This window comes from Pongo pygmaeus, chromosome 19 (assembly GCF_028885625.2).
Source record: "Pongo pygmaeus isolate AG05252 chromosome 19, NHGRI_mPonPyg2-v2.0_pri, whole genome shotgun sequence".
Lineage (NCBI taxonomy): Eukaryota > Metazoa > Chordata > Mammalia > Primates > Hominidae > Pongo > Pongo pygmaeus.
In genome coordinates, this window is record NC_072392.2 from 4,064,367 (window position 1) to 4,086,771 (window position 22,405).

Here is a 22,405-nt window from a genome sequence, read left to right on the forward strand (position 1 = left end):
TTTTAATGTCATTTAACCTTACTTTATTTTATACTTGGTCTACATGGCTAGACAAACAGCTCTTTACAGGCCAGTATAATATATCTATCGCATCCTATGTGTTCCTTCTTTCCCCAAGAGGACAGTGCCTTTGCAAATGTATGAGAAATAACTATAGATTCATGCCCCACATCTGCAACTAAGTAAGGCAGGCAGCCTTCTACCTTACTGTGCTGAGTTACACAATGCATAGTACTTATTCTGGGTCAAGTTCCCTAGGAAACAGATTCTGAGGCAGAGATTTGAGGTCTGTCAGGAGGTGCTGCTCTCAAAAACAAGAGTGAGGGATGCAAGCTTAGACAAAGAGAGAAGATGAACTAACTCAAGGCAGTTGAACAAAGGCCTCAGTCAATACTATGTTAGAATGACCCTCCCGAGAATTCCCAAACAAGACAGAAGAGCCAGTTGACCAAGCTTTGTACCAACCCAACTCCACCCGCCTAATCCACTAGTCACTGAATGCAGGGGAGCACCAGCAATTCCTACAGGGGAACTCAGCTGTGCTTTACAGCAGGCGAGGTTCCTGGAAGCTTGGCAATGACTGCCTCCCTCAAGGCAGTCTACCCACACCTGGCTCACCCTCTCTCACTTGCTGCCTCTGATGAAGCCAACTGCCATGTTCTGAATTGACTTATGGAGAGGTCTTCAGTAGACAGAACTGAGGGAGAGCTCCAGCCAACAGGCAGTGAGGAGGAACTCGGTCGTGCCTGGAAGCAGATGCACCCCAGTTGAGTCAACACCTTGACCACAGCCTAATGAGAGACCTGGAGTCAACCAAGCCACAGCCAGATCCCATGGCCATGGAAATCATGAGATGATAGATGTTGTTTCAAGCCACTGTGTTTTAGTAATTTGTTACGTAGCAATAAAGAACCAATACAGTCCCTCCAGCCTTGATGCAGAACAGAGTCCTCCTGTCCAGTAGTATACAAAGTAGCCATGGTTCTGATCTGTGGCAAGGGGAGAATTTGTTTCCTTTTCCTCTCTATTCTTCCTACCCCACAGCTGAATTAGAACATAAGGGTACTAATAATCTCTATACAGGACGAGGTATAAACACTAACAAAATGTGAGATAAAGCCTGGGCCAAGTGGCATCCACAGTAATCCGTGCATTTTGAGACAATATGTGTGGGTCATGGACTTGAATGTAGATAAATATGTATTTTCAAATAATCTTAAATTGATTTCACTTTCAGTTCAGCCCAGACAGACTATACATTTTTCAAGTGTTTATAGTGAGTTGTCGTTCACATCTATGTCCTATCACATGACTGAAAACACAAACAATACTCAGAAAGTGCATGGTGACAAAGCCGTGAGAAAAGCCAGCCTTCAAGAAGAGACAGGTGAGGCTGCTGACTCTTCAGTCTACAAAGCCGGCCTTGGGGAAACAGTTATCTTTTACTTTTTTTTTTTTTTGAGATGGAGTCTCACTCTCTCGGCTCACTGCCTCTGCCTCCTGCAGCCTCCGCCTCCGGGATTCAAGTGATTCTCCTGCGCCAGCCTCCCAAGTAGCTGGAATTACAGGCGCCCGCCATTATGCCCAGCTACTTTTTGTATTTTTAGTGGAGACGGGGTTTCAACATGTTGGCCAGGCTGGTCTTGAACTCCTGGCCTCAAGTGATCCACCCATCTCGGCCTCCCAACAAGTGCTGGGCTTACATGCATGCGCCACCGCGCCCGGCCTAAGGAAACAGGTTTCCATGGTATAAAGCCTAAACACAAAAAAATTGTGTAATGGCAATGACATTTAAAAATTAGGTGCACATCTCAATAAAAAGAAGACTGACTCATTTATTTAAGCATTTGATTGTCTACAGCAGGGGTGCCCAATCTTTTGGCTTCTCTGAACCACACTGGAAGACAAATTGTCTTGGGCCACACAAAATACACTAACACTAACCATAGCTGATGAACTTAAAAAAGAAAAAAGAAAAAAAAATCTTAATGTTTTAAGAAATTTTACGAATTTGTGTTGGGCTGCATTCAAAGCTGTCCTGGGATACATGTGGCCCGCAGGCTGCAGGCTGGACAAGCTAGCCTACTATACTCTGAATATCAGACAGATGAGTGAAATATAGACCCATTGTTAGAACACATTAGTGATTTTGGTGTGATGTATATTTAATTCAATTTTTAAATGATTACACTTTTAGTTCAACTAATGATTGGTTTAGGTACTTACTGAGGCATTTACTTCCTAAGCAGATTTTTAAAAGATGGTGAAAATAGGAATAATTTTTAGACCGCATGGTATATCTGGTAGTAAAGGGGAGCACTTCTGGTTATAATAAGGAGATCTAAAAGCACATCTAAATTTTTTCTAGAAACTAGAGATATCAAACATGAAAACAGGATAAATGGTGGACAGACTTTAGCTTTACTTCTGACTTAAACCTTTGCATTTGATACATTTAATCACAAAAATAACAAATTAAAATTAAGATAAGCCACCATTGAAAAATACAAAAGGCCATGGCCAGGTACAGTGGCTCATGCCTGTCATCCCAGCACTGTGAGAGGCCGAGGCAGGTGGATCACTTGAGGTCAGGAGTTTGAGGCCAGCCTGACCAACATGGTGAAATCCCAACTCTACTAAAAAATACAAAATAAGCCAGGAGTGGGGGCATACACCTGTAATCCCAGCTACTTGGGAGGCCGAGGCAGGATAATTGCTTGAACCTGGGAGGCGGAGGTTGCCGTGAGCTGACATCACGCCATTGCACTCCAGCCTGGGCAATGAGAGCAAAACTCCATCTCAAAAAAAAAAAAAATGCCCAAAACAGATCAACACGTACTGGTTGATGTGTTGGAAATCTGACTGTACAACATAACAGGCACTGTGTACCAGTGGTGAAAGCAAGGACTTGTCAATAAATGGTATAGTCAACAGTTATACATCAGGGGAAAAGTGGGGTGAATGAAGTTCAACCTCTACCTCATACCATACACAAAAATCAATTTCAGTGGATTCAACACAAATATGAAAAGCGAAACAAAACAGATTTTTGTGGTTAAAAAAGAACAGGCTCTCTAGCTAAGAAACGAAAAGTAAAATCCATAAAGGAAAGGACTAATAAATTCACCTGCATTAAAATTAAGAACCTCAGGCCAGGTGCAGTGGCTCATGCCTGTAATCCCAGCACTCTGGGAGGCTGAGGCACGAGAATTGCTTGAACCCAGGAGGCGGAGATTGCAGTGAGCCGAGGTTGCACCACTGCGCTCCAGCCTGAGCAACAGAGCGAAACTCTGCCCCCTCAAAAAAAAAAAAAAAATATATATATATATATATATGAGAACCGCAGTTTGTCCAAAGGGTACCACAAAGAAAATACACAAATCAACAAACCGAAAGAGTAGTCTAAAAACCTGAACCCGCATTTCACAGAGAAAACCTCAATGATCAAACACATGAAACAATATGCAATTTCATTGGTAACTAGGGCAATTCATATTAAGTCCACAATATCCAGATTTAGATAGATAGACTTTTTTTTTTTTTTTTGAGATGAAGTCTCACTCTGTAGCCCAGGCTGGAGTATAGTGGCGTGATCTCGGCTCATCGCAGCCTCCGCTTCCTGAGTTCAAGTGATTCTCCTGCCTCAGCCTCCAGAGTAGCTGGGATTACAGGTGTGCACCACTGCACATGGCTAATTTTTTGTATATTTGGTAGAGACGAGGTTTCACCATGTCGGCCAGGCTGGTCTTGAACTCACATCATCAGGTAATCCACCTGCCTCAGCTCCCACAAGTGCTAGGATTACAAGTGTGAGCCGCGGCACCCGGGCTTTTTTTTTTTTTTTTTTTTTTGAGATGGAGTCTCACTCTGTTGCCCCGGCTGGAGTACAATGATGCAATCTCAGCTCACTGCAACCTCCGCCTCTGGGGTTCAAGCGATTCTCCTGCCTCAGCCTCCTGAGTAACTGGGACAACAGGCACACACCACTGTGCCTGGCTAATTTTTTATATTTTTAGTAGAGACGGGGTTTCACCATATTGGCCAGGCTGGTCTTGAACTCCTGACCTTGTGATCCACCTGCCTCGGCCTCCCAAAGTGCTGGGATTACAGGTGTGAGCCACCGCACCCAGCCACAAAGGGAATCTTTATCCTTGCCAATGGGACTATGAAAAGAAGGAACACTTTAGAAAACAATTTGGCATTATCTAGTCAAAATGACATACATGTACCCTTGATTTAACAATTCCACCCCTAAGTATCTACTCTAGAGAACCTCTTACAGTACATGCAAATCAGGAAACAAGGATAGCCACCCTCTATAACAGAAAAAGAAAAAACACCCCTACACCAATTCAGAAAATAACTGCAATGAGAATAAGGAGTAGAGCGGTAATTTACTGAGTGTAATAGCACACAGGTGAAATGTACCTATTTGCAACCCAGATCAATTTGAAGAATATTGAGCAATAAAAGTAACAGAAGAATGCATTCATTATCATTCCACATATAAACAGTTCAAAATCATGAAATACATTGTTCAAAAATGCAAATTTGGTAAAATTATGAAGAAAAGCAATAGTAAACCCAGAATTAGGAATATGAGAAAGGGACAGAAGAAAGCAGTGGAGTGTAGGGGACAGAAGATAATGGTAATGTTTGTTTTCTTAAAATAGGTAGATTCAAGATGTGCCATGGATCGTGATTTTTCAGACAGTGTATTTCAGTTTCTCCCTCAACCCCCACAAATCAATAGGTCTTTTATTGACTAATTTAAATATCACAAATAGGTCTTACAAATCATCTGGCATCTTGTTTCTGTAGCTGGACAACTCCTAGACTTTATTCACCAACTTGCAGAACTATTCCTTTTTCAGAGACATAGATACTCAATAAAAATTTTCTGCTATGTTTTTAACTGTTGCAGCTTCCTGAATCAAACCAGCTGAATTTGAAACAAGCTCAATGTTGCATCCTTTGGTGCTCTACACCTTCAGAAAACTTCTATAGTAACAAACTATAGAAATGATCCCTGAAAGGATAGTCTTCATTTCAGTTTCTATCATTTCAATATTTAATTTTAAAAGAAGAGACCAAATAACTCACATGTGAGTAATTAATCTATATTATTTCCTCTTCTAAGGTGGATGGGTGCCTTCCATCTTTGACTCCTTTCTAGACCTAACGTAAAACTGTGGACAGATGTTATACAATAAAAGGGAATTTTTTAACTACGGGCCCTATCTGTAAAGACCAAGGAGATAGAAGACCAACTTGTTTTTTGTTTTTTTCTGAGATAGAGTCTTGCTCTGTCGTACAGGCTGTAGTGCCATGGTGCAATCTTGGCTCACTGCAACCTCCGCCTCCCAGGTTCAAGCGATTCTCCTCCCTCAACCTCCTGAGTAGCTGGGATTACAGACGCACGCCACCACGCCCGACTAATTTTTGTATTTTTAGTAGAGGCGGGGTTTCACCATGTTGTCCAGGCTAGTCTCAAACTCCTGATCTCAGGTGTTCCACCCCCCTCGGCTTCCCAAAGTGCTGGGATTACAGGCGTGAGCCACCACGCCCGGCCAGAAGACCAACCTTAAAGGAATAGGTAGATGACTAATAGTCTTGCCTACACCCTACATAATACAGTATATGAAGATACATTAGTGCCCAAGTGATCAGGATGCTAGATCAAAAAGTCAAACAAAGAAACTAAACTGAAATAAGAACCTTATCATTAGAAACTTTACCATCAGTGGAAAAGAAATAGACCACCAGCATAACTAACCATATGAATGCAGAATATCTAGTCAAAAACAGCTGGGTGTCTTAGGAGAAAAGCAAGCAGATTATACAGTAGTTTTGAGAACTAGACTACAGGATAATACCATTAAAAAATGAAGTCAATGAAAAAATGTTAATTCAAATACCCAAATCACACAATTTCCAAAAACTAATATGATATTTACAAAAAAACAAAAGTATGATATTTAAAATAAACTTACCCTGAAATAAGTGAAGTTACTAGCTGCTAAATAAATGTCACTCAAAAGCAGTCTCTTGGCTTTTTCTTACACAGCGGGCAACTTTTCTTTTAAATTCTCCATTTCTATCTTCCCTCCATTCTTTCTGTAGATTAAAAAGCAGTATCAAGTGATTTCATGCAAATTCTCCTTTATAATCTCAAATATTTATTTTAATTTTGATTGTAATCCCTTGGTGATTTGTACACTTCAAAAATATTATAGAGTTGATAAGGTAGAAAGCAGTTAGACATACTTTTGCAAGACACTACCAGGATATACAGGCAGAAATCTCCTATGCAAATTACCTCTACATTAAAAATTATCTTTAAAAAAGAAAAAGGTCACAAAAGAACATTTACAGTTTTGTATTACACTGAAAAAGAAAGCTAAAATATACAAATAAGACATTCAGGCCAGGGGCCGTGGCTCACGTCTATGATCCCAGCATGCTGGGAGGCCGAGGTGGGAGGATTACGAGGTCGGGAGTTTGAGACCAGCCTGACCAATATGGTGAAAGTAAAAGTATAAAAATTAGCCAGGCATGGTGGCACATGCCTGTAATCCCAGCTACTCAGGAGGCTGAGGCAGGAAAATCGCTTGAACCGGGGAAGTGGAGCTTGCTGTGACCTGAGATGGTGCCACTGCAGTGCAGCCTGGGCGACAGAGCGAGACTCCGTCTCAAAAAAAAGACATTCAGTTGGTAATCTGAAGGATTACCAACTCTCCCTATTGGAAACAACCAGAAAATAAACATAAAAGTGTCTGCAACATAAGGTAGATAGGTGGGATGTACCATATTGAGATGATACTAAGTACCATTTCTAGTGTAGAGGAAAATATATGACAATTATCACTGTCACTGCCTGACATGCAAAAATGGAATAGAACAGTGGGGTAATGAGGGGAGGGGAAGGAAAGGGAAGGGAAAGAGAGAGAGGAGTTGGAGGAGAGGGGAAACAAAGGGAACAGGGTCTATTAAACAGAGGCCTAAAGAAGCTAAAATTTGGAAATGGCAAATCTGAGAAGAGCCTGAAGAAAAAGTGGGGCTGAGGCCATGCACAGTGGCTCACGCCTATAATCTCAGCACTTTGGGAGGCCGAGGCAGGACCTCAGGATCACCTGAGGTCAGGACTTCAAGACCAGCCTGGCCAACATGATGAAACCCCATCTCAACTAAAAGATACAAAAATTAGCTGGACGTGGTGGTGCACGCCTGTAGTCCCAGCTACTTGGGAAGCTGAGGTGGGAGAATCGCTTGAACCTGAGAGGCAGACATTGCAGTAAGCCAATATCGTGACACTGCACTCCAGCCTGAGCGACACAGCGAGACTCCGTCTCTCAAAAAAAAAAAAAAGAGGGCCTGAAAACAGAGATTAATTCAAAGTCTGTATACTCAACATTTTCCCTCACCTATATCCAAAATTTTAACACTTTCCCAAAATAATAATATATAAACTTTATATAAATATACTGAAGAATACTATAATTAGAACCGCTAGGCTGGGTGTGGTGACTCACATCTGTAATCTCAGCACTTCGGGAGGCAGAGGCAGGTGGATCATCTGAGGTCAGGAGTTTAAGACCAGACTGGCCAACATGGTGAAACCCCATCTCTACTAAAAATACAAAAAATTTAGCCAGGCATGGTGGCACGCGCCTATAATCCCATTTACTCAGGCTGAGGTGAAAGAATCGCTTGAACTCAGGAGGCAAAGGTTGCAGTGAGCCGAGATCATGCCACTGCATTCCAGCCTGGGCGACAGAGCGAGAATCTGTCTCAAAAAAAACAAAAAATAAATAAAAGAACTGCTAGTGTGGGTATTGGTGCCAAAAACAATTACTCCTTCATTTTGGAATTTAAATGACACCTCTTCCTCCAACCCTTACCCTTAACTTCAGTTTAGTAGCTTTGTCATCCATATAGCCATATAGCTTTGAGCGACATAAATACCATTTCTTTCTTTTCCCCCTCAGACTGTCATTTCTTTTTCTTTTCTTTCTTTTTTTTTTTTTTTGAGATAGGGTCTCACTCTGTTGCCTAGGCTGAAGTGCGGAGGTGATCATAGCTCACTGCAGGCTTGAACACCTGGGCTCATGTGATCAATCCCCCACCCCAGCCTCCGAAGCGTCTAGGACAACATGTGCACATCACCACACCCAGCTAATTTTTGTATTTTTTGTAGATGGGGTTTCACCATGTCGCCTAGGCTGGTCTCAAACTCCTAGCCTTAAGTAACTCACCTGCCTCGGCCTCCCAAAGTGCTGGGATTACAGGCGTAAGCCACCATGCCCAGCCTCAAAATAATTTAAAAGGAAAATTTCCCAGGGCTGGTATCTTTAAAATTAAAGCAAATTTTAATTTGGCAAATTAAAAAGAGTTCACACAACTCTGTGAAATTTCCAAAAACCAATCATAAAGAAAAGAACCTAAGTACAATGGGGAAAAAAAGAAAAGGAAAAAAGAGCAAGTCACCTAAAAATGGAAAAGAATCAGCCTAGTATCAATTTTCGCATCAGCAATAATAAATAGTAAAATATAAATTCTATATAAATTTGATTTTCTCCCTATAATATTAGAAACAAAGTATCAATCAAGTATAAGGGAAGAATAAAAGCACCTTACATCATAAATAGACTAAGGATTTAATTGCCACATACCCTAAGACATTACTCTAGGATGAAGGAGGAAATCAACCAAGAAGAAAAAGAAGAAATGGGACCCATGAAACAAAAGATTCAATTGAGAAGAACAGTGAAGGGGTAATCTGAGCAAATCAGCTAAGCCTCAGGCTGAGAAAGTCAATCAAATCTGGGGCCAAAGCGGCCAGGCGAGGTGGCTCATGCCTGTAATCCCAGCACTTTGGGAGGCCAAGGCAGGCGGATCACGACATCAAGAGATCAAGACCATCCTGGCCAACATGGTGAAACCCCGTCTCTACTAAAAATACAAAAAATTAGCTGGGCATGGTGGCGCGCGCCTGTAGTTCCAACTATTTGGGAGGCTGAGGCAGGAGGATCGCTTGAACTTGGGAGGTGGAGATTGCAGTGAGCTGAGATTGCGCCACTGCACTCCAGCCTGGCGACAGAGCGAGACTACGTCTTTAAAAAAAAAAAATTGGAGCCAAAGAATAAAGGGACCCAGGAGAGAGGTGGCTAAGAAAAATGAGGGTTTCCTGGAATAGGTACTGCAGACTGAGAGGTCAGAAAATCAATACTATGAAAATATGATCAAAGGTGTAGTATGTGAGAAGAAAAAGCAAGTAAGAACAGTAAACTGGGCCGGGTGGCTCACACCTGTAATCCCAACACTTTGGGAAGCCGAGGTGGGTGGATCACCTGAGGTCAGGAGTTTGAGACCAGCCTGGCCAACATGGCAAAACCCTGTCTCTACTAAAAATACAAAAATTAGCCAGGCGTGGTGGCGGGCGCCTGTAATCCCAGCCACTCGGGAGACTGAGGCAGGAGAATCACTTGAACCTGGGAGGTGGAGGTTGCAGTGAGCTGAGATTGTGCCACTGCACTCCAGCCTGAGTAACAGAGTGAGACTCTGTCTCAAAAAAAAAAAAAAAAAAGAACAGTAAACTGTTTATAAGTCATGGTTTTTGGTTTTAATATGAGACAACTAACTAGTTAAATCAGAAGGAAGAACCAGTGGGTTTCAAGAAAAAAAAGGAATAGATTTTACACAATTTGTGGTATTCGGACTAGAACTCATACTTGCATATTTCAACCTCACATTAAGGCCTATTTCAACACTTACAAAAATGTTTAGCATCAAGAGAATGACTTTACTCTGGCAGTACATTTGGCTCTTTTTAGATTCAGCTATTTTGAAGGGTTAATAAAGTAATTTTTGCATATTCATGGTCTTAATTATTGGCTATTAATTTACTCTTCTTTAAGATAAAAGGGCCAGGCGCAGTAGCTCATACCTGTAATCCCAGCACCTTGGGAGGCCAAGGCGGGCAGATCATTTGAGGTCAGGAGTTTGAGACCAGCCTGGCCAACATGGTGAAACCCCATCTCTACTAAAAACACACAAAAAAATTGCTGGGCATGGTTCCGCACGTCTGTAATACCAGCTACTTGGGAGGCTAAGGCAGGAGAATCACTTGAACACGGAAGGCAGAAGTTGTGGTTGCAGTGAGGTGAGATCACGCCACTGCACTCCAGCCTGGGCGTCAGAGCAAGACTCTGTCTCAAAAATAAATAAATACATACATAAAATAAAAAGGGCAACTTGTCAGCTCTGATTTTTTTTTTTTTTTTTTGAGATGGAGTCTCGCACTGTTACCCTGGCTGGAGTGCAGTGGTGCAATCTGGGCTCACTGCAAGCTCTGCCTCCCAGGTTCAAGCAATTCTCCGTGCCTCAGTCTCCCAAGTAGCTGGGATTACAGGCTCCTGCCACCACGCCTGGCTAATTTTTTTGTATTTTTAGTAAAGACAGGGTTTTACTATGGCCAGGCTGGTCTCGAACTCCTGACCTTGTGATCTGCCCGCCTCGGATTCCCAAAAGGCTGGGATTACAGGTGTGAGCCACCGTGCCTGGCCAACTCTGATATTATTATTAAAATTGCTGATAGTTGAGCATGAACCACATAAACATTCATCAGTTCTCTCTCAAAATGATTCCCTAGGATTTCTTTTAATGCAGCTGTCACCCCTTCTCCCTTATCATCTCTTACATTTAGACTAATACTTGATTAAATAGATAGTTTTCTGCCAGTTTTTAGTTCAATTCTATTATTAATTTCAGTCATAGCTTTCAAAGGGAGTTATCTATAGTGTCTTAGTCTATATATAAGATTCCACCGAAGTTGTTATTAACCTAAGAAAAAAGGTAAATTTTATGGCCTGGCTTTGGTATATAGTACTAACAAAGGTTCTAAGAATAAGAACAAAAGGCTTTTCAAAGGAGAGAAGGCTAAGGAACTAGAACTATTCTAGATTAAAGCCGACTAATAAAACTTGAATACAAATAAAACAGAGCTTCCTAGACTAGCCTCTGGATTTAAAAAGAAAAAAACCTGCGGGATAGGGGCATGGCAGCTATAAAGAATACTGGACAATCCAATCCAATGTGAATATAGATTGTATATGTATAAACAATAATAGTACATCAATGACAGACTTGGACTGTGTATATGGAAAGACAGCCTTGTTCTTAGGGAACAGATCCTGAAACATTTTGGGGTGAAGGGTTATGGTATCTACAAACTACTCTCAAACTGTTTAGAAAAAAAAGTTGCAAAATTTCTACAACTGGTGAACCTAGGTGAAAGGTTGCTGGTGTTCATTTAACTAATACATTTTTTTCTATAGATGTGAAACTCTTGAAAATTGAAAACTTGGGGATAATAATATGAACTTTAGACCAGGCATTAAATTGTCTTAGGTATGACAATCGCTTTTGTTTTTAGAGTCCAGATCTCGGCTCATTGCAACCTCCGCCTCCCAGGTTGAAGTGATTCTCCTGCCTCAGCCTCCCGAGTAGCTGGGACTACAGGCGCCCGCCACCACGCCCGGCTAATTTTTCGTATTTTTAATGGAGACGGGGTTTCACTGTGTTAGCCAGGATGGTCTCAATCTCCTGACCTTGTGATCCACCTGCCTCAGCCTCCCACAGTGCTGGGATTACAGTCGTGAGCCACCATGCCCAGCCCCAATTCCTTACTTTTTATCTTTTGTGTTAACTACTGTAGGATTTTGCTCTGTGGTTACCACGAGGCTTACAAAAAAATTTCATAGTTATGACAAGCCATTTTAAGCTGATAAAAATCTGATTGCACTGAAAAACTACACTTCTGCTCTGCCCATCCCACCCCCAATTCTAAATTTGGTGTCACAGTTTACATCCTAATAACAACATATAGTATTCTTGAAAACTGCTGAGAGGAGAATTTAAGTGTTCTCACAACAAAATTAGTAAGTATGTGAGGTAATGCATATGTGAATTAGCTCAAATTAGCCATTCCACAACATATCCATATTTCAAAACAACATGTTGTATACAATAAATATGCACTTTTGGCCAGGCATGGTGGCTCACACATGTAATTGGAACAATTTGAGAAGCCAAGGCTGGAGGACCACTTGGGCCCAGGAGTTTGAGGTTGCCACTATGATGTGCCACTGCACTCCAGCCTAGGTGACAGAGAGACCCTGTCTCAAAAAAATAAAATAAATACATAAATAAATATATTTATTTATATTTATTTTGTCAAAAATAAGAACTATGGAAAGAGATACACACATACGCATGCATACATTCATGCATACTTACATACATACTAACTATAGTTCAAGTTTTGTTGCAAGGGAAAGTGAAGGGAAGGGAAGACGTGTGACCACCTTACCGCAGCATCAACGTTAGCAGGTGAGTCTCCATTAGGGTCTGCCAGCATAGAAATGACACTAATCATGATGGTTTCCACAGTGTGGATAGGGAGCCAGCGTTCCTCTGGCTTTTCATAACCATACTTATCTTCCCCAGGCTCATGAAGAATAGAAATGCACACATCACCATTTTTATCAACTGCAAAATTCAATAAGAGGCTTGTTTCATATATTGCTAATTTGGTTATACATGAAATATCAATTACAAATGTGATCCTGATTCACACAGTACCTTTAACAAACATGACACATACGCAGAAGTTAATGTCTGAAATGCAATGTGTTGACTTTTTAGGAAGACTATAGTATATAGATTGTACTAAATACACAGGATCCATCTGACAAACCCAATAGGAATACAAGCTATCTTTTTCATTTATGTAAAACATGAAGATATCTAGCACGTAAATGGTGCCTAACATTTACATGTCCTAAGTATAATATAATAAATGAATAAATAGCAACTACTGGATGTGTTCTTCATTTGCAGAAAGCATATTTTTCCAAAAACCAGCAACTGAGTTTCTGTGTAATGGCCTCCTAGTTTCCCCACTAACTTACCGACTTAAATTGGTAATAGTCAAAGGCCCAGAGACTTTTCCTAGGAAATATATTTTTACAATCATATAAAGGCAAAATTGTATTTTCTGGGAAAGGAGTATATTCAAATTCACAAAACAAACATGCCATACTGCCAATGAAAACTCATCAACATATATGACACTCATGAGGCTTCCTTTCTATAAACACATTTAATAAGAAAACATCCTTATTTTTAGGAGACATGTATTGACATAACTGTTTAAGTGGTTTAGCAAAAAGTAAGATATTACTTATTCATTAAAAAAAAGGCCCTAATCCACTAATTCATTTATACATCATATAAATAATCCCTATTGTGAAACTGATCTTTTACGGTAACATTTACCCACCGTAAATTTTTTTTAAAAGCATACTTTGAGGAAGAAATTTTAGAAAGGAATTTGAGTAGTGACAATATTTACGTATATTTCATTCCTAACTTATCCTGTATAGTCTAACAAATTTGTGAATAAATATAATGCTAAATCTTATTTTTCATTTCATAACATCAGTATTTCTGCTGTTATGAACTCTGGGTAATCAGAATCAAAGTTTGTATCTACCAATCAATATCACTGCTCTCTTAATTCAACAAATTCTTATTTTTTGGTGTTGTCTGTTGTTGCTGTTTTGGTTTTTTGAGACAGGGTCTCACTTTGTCACCCAGGCTGGAATGTAGTGGTATGATCACAGCTTTATGCAGCCTTGACCTCCCAGGCTCAAGCGATCCTCCTGCCTCAGCCCTCCAAGTAGCTGGGACCACGGGCACATGGCATGATGCCTGGCTAACCTGACTTTTTTTTTTTTTTTTTCGTAGAGATGGGGGTCTCACTATGTTGCCCAGGCTGGTCTCAAACTCCTGGGCTCTAGCAATCCTCCCACCTCAGCCTCCCAAGTAGTTGGGACCATAGATAGGCACATGGCATCATTCCTGGCTTTTTTTTTTTTTTTGGTAGAGATATAGTCTTACTATATTGCCCAAGCTGGTCCCAAACTGGGATTACAGGAAACAGCCCCTGCACTGGCCAACAAATACTTTTTCAATGCCTACTGCATGCCAGCCACACATCTGACAGAGAAGTACAGCAGTGAAGATATGACAGGCAAGGCCCGTGCCTTCAATGTTTTATGTATGAGTTTTTCTATAATGAAGGTTCCTCTTCCCAACCCATCCCTATCTGCTAGTAAAATCTATTTACTAAAATAGAATCAAGGCAAGAATAACATCGAGGTGCGGGCGTGGTAGCTCACGCCTGTAATCCCAGCAGTTTGGGAGGCCGAGGAGGGCAGATCACCTGCAGTCAGGAGTTTGAGACCAGCCTGGCCAACATGGAGAAATCCCATCTCTACTAAAAATACAAAATTAGCTGGCTGTTGTGGCACATGCCTGTAATCCCAGCTACTTGGGAGGCTGGGGCAGGAGAACTGCTTGAAGCCGGGAGGCGGAGGTTGCCGTGAGCCAACATCGCACCACTGCAGTCTAGCCTGGGCAACGGGTGAAACTCCATCTCCAAAAAAAAAAAAAGGAATAACATAGAAACTTGTAACACTACAAAGTTCAGCATAAAAATTTCATAGAGTATTACTATTTTACAATGTTTTCTGTACTTATTGTGTAATAAGGATTTTTTCCAAGTCATTTTTCTTTAAAAACATGCTATTAAGTATGTGTACAGAATTCTACCACCACTATATAAGATCCATTTTCCTTTTAAAAAAAAATCAAGTTATCACTAATCCAGGATCTTTACATGTTTAACCTTCTCATGTCATTTTAAACATACCGTTTATTTTAGAATGAGAAGATTTTTAGGCTTAATACCTATTATCAAACCATATTTTAAAGGACTGTATCAATTTATACTGCCATCAGCAATCTGAGATGGCCATTTCATTGCCTCTTCGGGATGAATATTTTCCTTTATTGATGCTGTTCAAATTTCATACATAACATCTGGTTTAATTCACTTTTCTAAATGCTTTTGGGGTGACAACTTTCCATGGATATAACCTGTATGTCTTTCCTCTTTTGTGAAATGTCTGTTCTTATCCTTTAGCCAGTAATGTACAAAATGCTTACTTTCCTCTTGCCACAGTGTTTCTTAAGTTTTCCCCATATAATTTTTGCTTGTTACTTTTTTCTTTCATTTCAGTGTTCATTAGAGATGGAACTAAGCTACCTGGGCCAGACACAGTGGCTCAGCCTACTGTAATGTATGGCTGGCCTGTAATCTCAGCACTTTGGGAGGCTGAGGCGGGCAGATCACCTGAGATCGAGACCAGCCTGACCAACATGGTGAACCCATCTCTAATAAAAATACAAGAATTAGCCGGGCTTGGTGGCACGCATCTGTAATCCCAGCTACTCAGGAGGCTGAGGCAGGTGAATTGCTTGAACCTGGGAGGCGGAGGTTGCAGCGAGCCACTGCACTCCAGCCTGGGCGACAGAGTAAGACTTTGTCTCAAAAAAAAAAAAAAAAAACAAACCAAACCAAACAAACAAAACTAAGCTACATAAACAATGCATATACTTCTAGCTATCTCCTTTTTCTTGAGGCCATGCATCTAAAATTCTGAAAAACTGATTTACCCTCATCTTCTCTATTTACTCACTACTTGGGTATTCCTTTATTCTCCTAGAAACTGGCTTCTCCCTAGCAGGATGCTACAACTGTGTCCACAAGTGGTCTGGATAGCGTATTTATTCTCCTGGGTACTTTCATCTACCTGAAGTCACCCCTCTGGGCCAAGACAACTAATACTATGACAACACTTTGCTGGATACATTTTCCTCCCCTGGCATCTGTGGTGCTCTTGTTTTCCCGTGGTTCTTGAACATTCTCTCAGTCACTTTCTAGTTTTCATTTTCCTTAATTTGACTTTTGATGTTATCCTAATCTCCAACATTAACTGTATTTTCCCTAGGAAAACTAACCCATTCATTATCATGTTATCTATCATCTTGATACAGTAACTTCCAAGGCCCTTAAGCTCACTGCTGAACCCTGGACTGGTTTAACTAATTATCTAACTGGATGTAGCAAGTATACCTTAGGCCGGGCGCAGTGGCTCACGCCTGTAATCTCAGCACTTTGGGAGGCTGAGGTGGGTGGATCACGAGGTCAGGAGATCGAGACCATCCTGGCTAACACAGGGAAACCCCATCTCCACCAAAAATACAAAAAATTAGCCGGGCGTGGTGGCGGGCACCTGTAGTCCCAGCTACTCAGGAGGCTGAGGCAGGAGAATGTCGTGAACCCAGGAGGCGGAGCTTGCAGTGAGCCGAGATCGCGCCACTGCTCACGCCACTGCACTCCAGCCTGGGCGAAAGAGCAAGACTCCGACTCAAAAAAAAAAGCAAGCACTCAGCAAGTATACCTCAAGAAAAGCTGAATATATGTAAGGTCAGTCACATAAAACTATTCCCCTACAATAATTTTATAATATCTCTATAATTCACCTACTATACAATTTACCTATTTGAAGAGCACAATTTAATGGTTTCTGTCTATATGTCTACAGAGTTGTACAATCAATACCACAATCAATTTTAGAGTATTTTTTCACCCTACAATGAAATCCAGTACCATTAAGCAACCATTCCTCAATCCCCCCACCTCCCCTCCAGCAGTAGGGAACCACTAACCTACTTTCGGTCTCTATGGATTTGCCTATTCTTGACATTTCATATAAAGGGAATCGTACACTATGTCACCTTTTATGACTGACTTTGTTCATTTAATATAATGTTTCCAAGGTTCATCTATGTTGTAGCATGTATCACTACTTCACTTCTTTCTTTTCTTTAGAAAACAATATCATGTAATTCATTTCTTTTTATTGCCAAAAAATATTCCGTTATATGGATCCACATTTTGTTTTTCTATTTATCAGCTGATAGACATTTGGGCTGTTTCTACTTTTTGGCTGTTATGAATAATAAATGCTGCTGTGAACACTCGTGTTCGAGTTTTTCTGGACGTGTGTTTTAGTTTTCTTGGTTGGGTTCCCAGGATGGAAGTGCGGGGTCCTATGGTAACTATGCTGAACCTTTTGAGGACTGCCAGGCTCTTCTCCAAACACCCGCACCATTACCTTCTTGCCAGTAGTGCATGGGAGTTCTAATTTCTCTACTTCCTCATTGACACTTGTTATTATCTTTTTGATTATAGGAATCCTAGTGGGTAAAAAGTGGTATTTCATTATGGTTTTTGCTCTATAATTATTTTTGTAAATGGCCAGTCAATCCTAAACTCTTACTTCTCCATTACCATCCACCTCTGGCAGTCAAGTCAAAGAAACTAAATTACCCTTCCTGTGACACTATCCTTAGTCCAAGCTTTTATTGCTTTTTACTCAAATTATTGCTAAAATGCTCTACCTCCCTGCTCTCTCTCTGACTTCCCCTTCCAATCTTCTACGAGTGTAATCTTTCAAGAAGGAAAATATAAGAGAAACCTATTACATAGCTTTTTTATTTTTTGTCATTTTCTCTTTTTGTCATGACAACTTACTATTATGTACAGCTTTAAATGTCATGAATTAAACGAGTCCTCACAGCCTAAAGAACGAAGTTCAAGACAAGCATCATCTTCGTTCAAAATTCCATCTAAGACCGGGCACGGTGGCTCACGCCTATAATCCCAGCACTTTGGGAGGCTGAGGAGGCAGATCACTTGAGGTCAGGAGTTCAAGACCAGCCTGTCCAACATGGTGAAACCCCTACTCTACTAAAAATACAAAAATTAGCCAGGCGTGGTGGTGGACACCTGTAATCCCAGCTATTCAGGAGGCTGAGGCAGGAGAATCGCTTGAACCCAGGAGGCGGAGGTTGCAGTGAGCCAAGATTGTCCCACTGCATTCCAGCCTGGGCGAGAGAGTGAGACTCCGTCTCAAAAAAAAAAAAAAGAAACGAAAAGAAAAGAAAAAAAAAAGTCTCTTCAACCTTAAAACAAAACACAACACCATTTTATCAGTTGTCCTCTTAAACTACCCAGGTGATTGCTATCTTTCTTTTTACCAGAAGGGAAGTCTCCCATGTATTTGCTTACATGTATGTTTTCATTTAATTTTCACAGATAGAAAACATAGGCCTGGCGTGGTAGCTCACGCCTGTAATCCCAGTACTTTGGGAGGACAAAGTGGGCAGATCACTTGTGCCCAGGAGTTCAGGACCTGCCTGGCCAACAACATGGTGAAACCCCATCTTTACAAAAAAAATACAAAAATTAGCTAGGTGTGGTGGTGTGTCCCTGTCGTCCCAGCTACTTGGGAGGATCACCTGAGCCCAGGAGGTCAAGGCTGCAGTGAGCTGTGATCATGCCATTGCACTGCAGCCTGGGTGGCAAAGTGAGACCCTGTCTTAGAATAAAAGGACGGGATGGGAGAAATAGAAGTGAGGGAGGGAGGGAGTGAGAGAGAGAGGGAAGGGGAAAAGGAGGGGCGGAGTGGGGGAACGAGAGACGGAGGGAGGGAGGGAGGCAAGCTAGCTAGCTTAAGGCTCCAACAGGGTTTGCCTAGAGTTACACAGCTAGTCTGTGGTGAAGCCGACATTGAGAATCTGTTACATATTTGAAAGACGATCGCCTACTATAATCAAGTAATGCAAGTGAAGGTAGAAGAAACTGCCGAAAGCCTAGGAAGAGATAAAAGTCAAAGCACAAGAGGCAAGCGTCACCCATTCACGCATGCCAGCATGCAGGAATACGGTTAATGCATTCTGCCATCAACTGTTAGAGATATTTTCCCCTTCTTACTGGTAGGAAAAATAACTATCTTTTATGATCACTGATGCCTTAGATGCAATAAAATATGCTAAGTCCCTTGCCTCCCAGTAGTTTTCCATTTGCCAGTTCCAGTCTCTCATAATGCCCATCTGTTTTTCAAGCCTTGGCTTCTATTACATATTCCATATCCTTCCGATAAATCCTTGTTTAACTTCATTCAATCATTCATTCCTGTCTCACTGATTCCAGCTTAAACTAATCTATATGTTTCTATTCCCTGCACCCAGAAGTCTTGATGATGAGAAGCCAAATGCAAATTAGTATAATAGCCTAAAGAGACAACTCTGATTACATAGTCAAAATAATTAGAAAAGAAATCTCTGCAAGTTTTATCATACAAAACAAAGCCAAAAGTTCAGAGAGACTGTTTTATAAATATAGCTTATCTGGCCTAAACTTTGGGGATTTTATTTTACTTTATAGAGAATTTTTTATTTTTATTTTTAAATAAGACGTAGTTATTGGGGGCTTATATATAGGGGAGAGAGTCCAGTGGCAGCTGGCTAGGCAGGAGAACTGCCACCGTGTGGATTTGAAGTGGTAGCTCTTCTTTAAGTAAAAAAAAGTCAATGTCATCGCTACATGCACAGCCATACTAGATGCTTTCCAGGCTTAAAAAATGTAATATGTTGTTTCATATGACACTGCCAGTAATCTTACACCTACGAATATACATAGAGGAGCTGTCCATGGTATAAAAATAATATGAAAAACTATAAGTTACAGAACCAGGTTTCATAATTTCTGTGTTCTTTGTACTAGCCAGTGAATTATCTAATAGCTTGATAAATATCCCCACAATTATACGAGCTCTATTGATGTTATCCCTCGGTAACCGTGCCTCTGGTTTAAAATACGAGTCTCAAACCAAACTGAAAACTAAGTAAATAAATAAAAAATAACTTTTTCCACATGATCTCTGTTTCTCCTTCTCTCTCTTTTTTGAGACACAGTCTCATTCTGCTGCCCAGGCTGGAGTGCAGTGGTGTGATCTTGGCTCACTGCAACCTGCACCTCCCGGGTTCAAGCGATTCTTGTGCCTCAGCCTCCCAAGTAGCTGGGATTACAGGTATGTGCCACCATGCCTAACTAATTTTCGTATTTTGAGTAGAGACAGGGTTTCACCATGTTTGCCAGGCTGGTCTCCAACTCTTGACCTCAAGTGATCCACCTGCCTGGCCTTCCAAAGTGCTGGGATTACAGCTGTCAGCCGCTGTGCCTGGCCTCTCCTCCTTTTAAAGGTTTTAGTAGGCAGCCATGTGCACAATGAACACAGTACAAAAATGCCAAAGCAATTTCACTGAGAAACAGATCTTTCTTATTGACCTTGAACACTTCAATGACAGGCCATCAAATTTGCGAATGTAAAAGTAAAACTAGATAAACTTACCATTTGGGTGCCAGATTTCTGTAATGAATTTCATTTTAGGTGGTCGGAGGGGATAATCTTTTGGGAAAGTAAGATGAGCCTTAAAAACACCACCTTCACTGGAAAAAAGAACAAAAAGAAGTTCTTGCCTATAAGTTCCTACTTTAAGTATAGAAGTGTTAAAACAAATATAAAACAAGGGTGCTAGCACTAACACCAAAAATGAAGTAAACAAACAATCTGGATTCCCACAGGCAGTTACTTTCTCAAATAAGTAGTTTAATAAACAGTCATAGCTATCACATTAATTAAACTTTCAAGAGAGCTAGTAAAATGAAATCATCTGCTAAAAAGACATTCAGACCAGATCAGATCAGATCACGTTACTGCTGTGCTACAAACCCTTCCATCACTTCCCAGTGCACTTAAAACAAAATTCAGAAGGTTTAATATCACCCATTTCTCTATGTTGATTTGAAACTATCATTCCTCTCTGTTCTAGCCAGTCTTCTTTCTGTTCCTCAAACACATCAAACCCTTTCTCATCTCAAAACTTATGCACATTTTCTTTTTCCTTGTCTAGGAAAAGATACACTGCCTCCATCTATCCATTTATTCATTTCATCATTTAACAAATATTTACTCAGCATTTATGTGTCAAACTCTAGGAGTATAGCAGCGAAAAAAATCTCAAGAGTGACTTTCCAGAACAGCACTGTAAAACCAAACTGTAATGCTGGAGATGTTCTGCATTTGTGCTGTCCAATAATGTAGCCACCAACCACTTGAAATATGCCCTGACTGCTATTTTAGACAATGCACTTCCAGATCACTGACACTTAATTAGCAGTCATTCTTAAGGAATCATGAAAAGAACAATACAATGAGTTGTATACATTAACTAAAACCACAGAGATCAAGTCAGCCTTAAAAGGCAAAAATACTAAATTCCTGTCTTGTGGCCTTGGTACTAAATGTTTCCTCTGTTGGAAATACTTTTCTCCCTTTGTCTTCTGATTATCATTCGGTACTCAGCTTAAACATTACCTCTAGAAAGATTTTATTTGACTAAAATCTAAACTAGCCACCAGGTCCCCTCTACTACATTGACCTCTTTAAATTTCTTTATTGCAGTACCACTTGCACATCTGATTCTTCTGTTGTTCAATGTGTCCAACCATTAGAATCATGATTGTGGTTGTTTCAGATCAGTGAGAAATGAAATTCTCAGCTCATTAAATGGTTTTCATTCACTGAACAAATATACATTGATACCCAGTTACTCTAACCATTGGTCTACGTAAAAGGATACAACTCTGTTTGTTCTCTAACAAAGCATTAGAGAGCACTATGGAGCTTATCGTTTTAGTGGCAGAAGGAAAATATCTACCAAGAAAAATATCAGTAGTAAGTGTTGTCATGGAATGATATGAGGAATCTATTGTTAAATTTTTAAAAGCAGGTATTTCTAAAATAAGCTAATTTGTCTTTAAAGAAAAAGTGGGAGGCCGGACACAGTGGCTCATGTCTGTAATTCTAGCTACTTCAGAGGCTGAGGGGGAAGGATCCCTTCAGCCCAAGAAGTTGAGGCTTCAGAGAGCTGCGATTGCGCCACCGCACTGCACTCCAGCCTGGGAAAAGAAAAAAGAAAAGAAAAGAAAGGAAAGAAAAAGTGAAAAATTGGGGGTGTGTTTGTATACACAGAAAAATGTCCAGAAACAGGACATCAATACATAACAATAGTTAACTAACAATAATGTAGTTTTATGAGATCTTTTATTCTCTGCTTATTTTAATATAGCCTGAACTGTTCACAAGCAAGTATGAATTTTTATTGTTTTTTCTGATCATAAGACATGGGGGAGGTGCAGATTAAGTTTTAAAAAAGAGACAGATCATTAACACCAAACATTTCTGAATAATTAGGAAATGCCACAGGACTCAGAGTATGAAGTCAGTGACCTTGATAATACCTTTTTTTTAGTAAAGAGCAATAGGAAAAAAAGCTGTAAAGGGTTAAAGAATAGGGTAGTAAAGTACTTAAGCATAATAAACAGGACAATTTATACAAAAAAATTAACAGTTGAAGATAGCAACTAGATGGGGAAACTGTACAAAACAAGGGCTTTAAAAGAGATATTCAGAAGAAATGAAGAAACGAAGTAAGGCCCACCATAGGGCCCTACTTTTCATAACTGATGAGGTTATCTATTGAAAGGAAGAAGCATGAGGGCTTGAGGGAATAGAGACTGGAATAG

At 40.5% G+C, this 22,405-nt stretch overlaps 1 protein-coding gene and 1 pseudogene across 1 annotated transcript in view; both read right to left on the reverse strand.

Annotated features, from left to right (window-relative positions):
- Positions 1–22,405, reverse strand: part of UBE2G1 (ubiquitin conjugating enzyme E2 G1) — a 95,076-nt gene that overhangs the window by 4,867 nt on the left and 67,804 nt on the right. The window contains exons 3-5 of the mRNA XM_054459321.2: positions 20,169–20,266; positions 12,371–12,549; positions 5,994–6,117 (exon numbers count right to left, since the gene is read on the reverse strand). Of these exons, the coding sequence (XP_054315296.1) occupies positions 6,031–6,117; positions 12,371–12,549; positions 20,169–20,266 (364 nt within the window). The 3' untranslated portion in view covers positions 5,994–6,030. The remainder of the gene's footprint in view (positions 1–5,993; positions 6,118–12,370; positions 12,550–20,168; positions 20,267–22,405) is intronic.
- LOC129018422 (small nucleolar RNA U3) lies at positions 4,871–5,045 on the reverse strand (annotated as a pseudogene).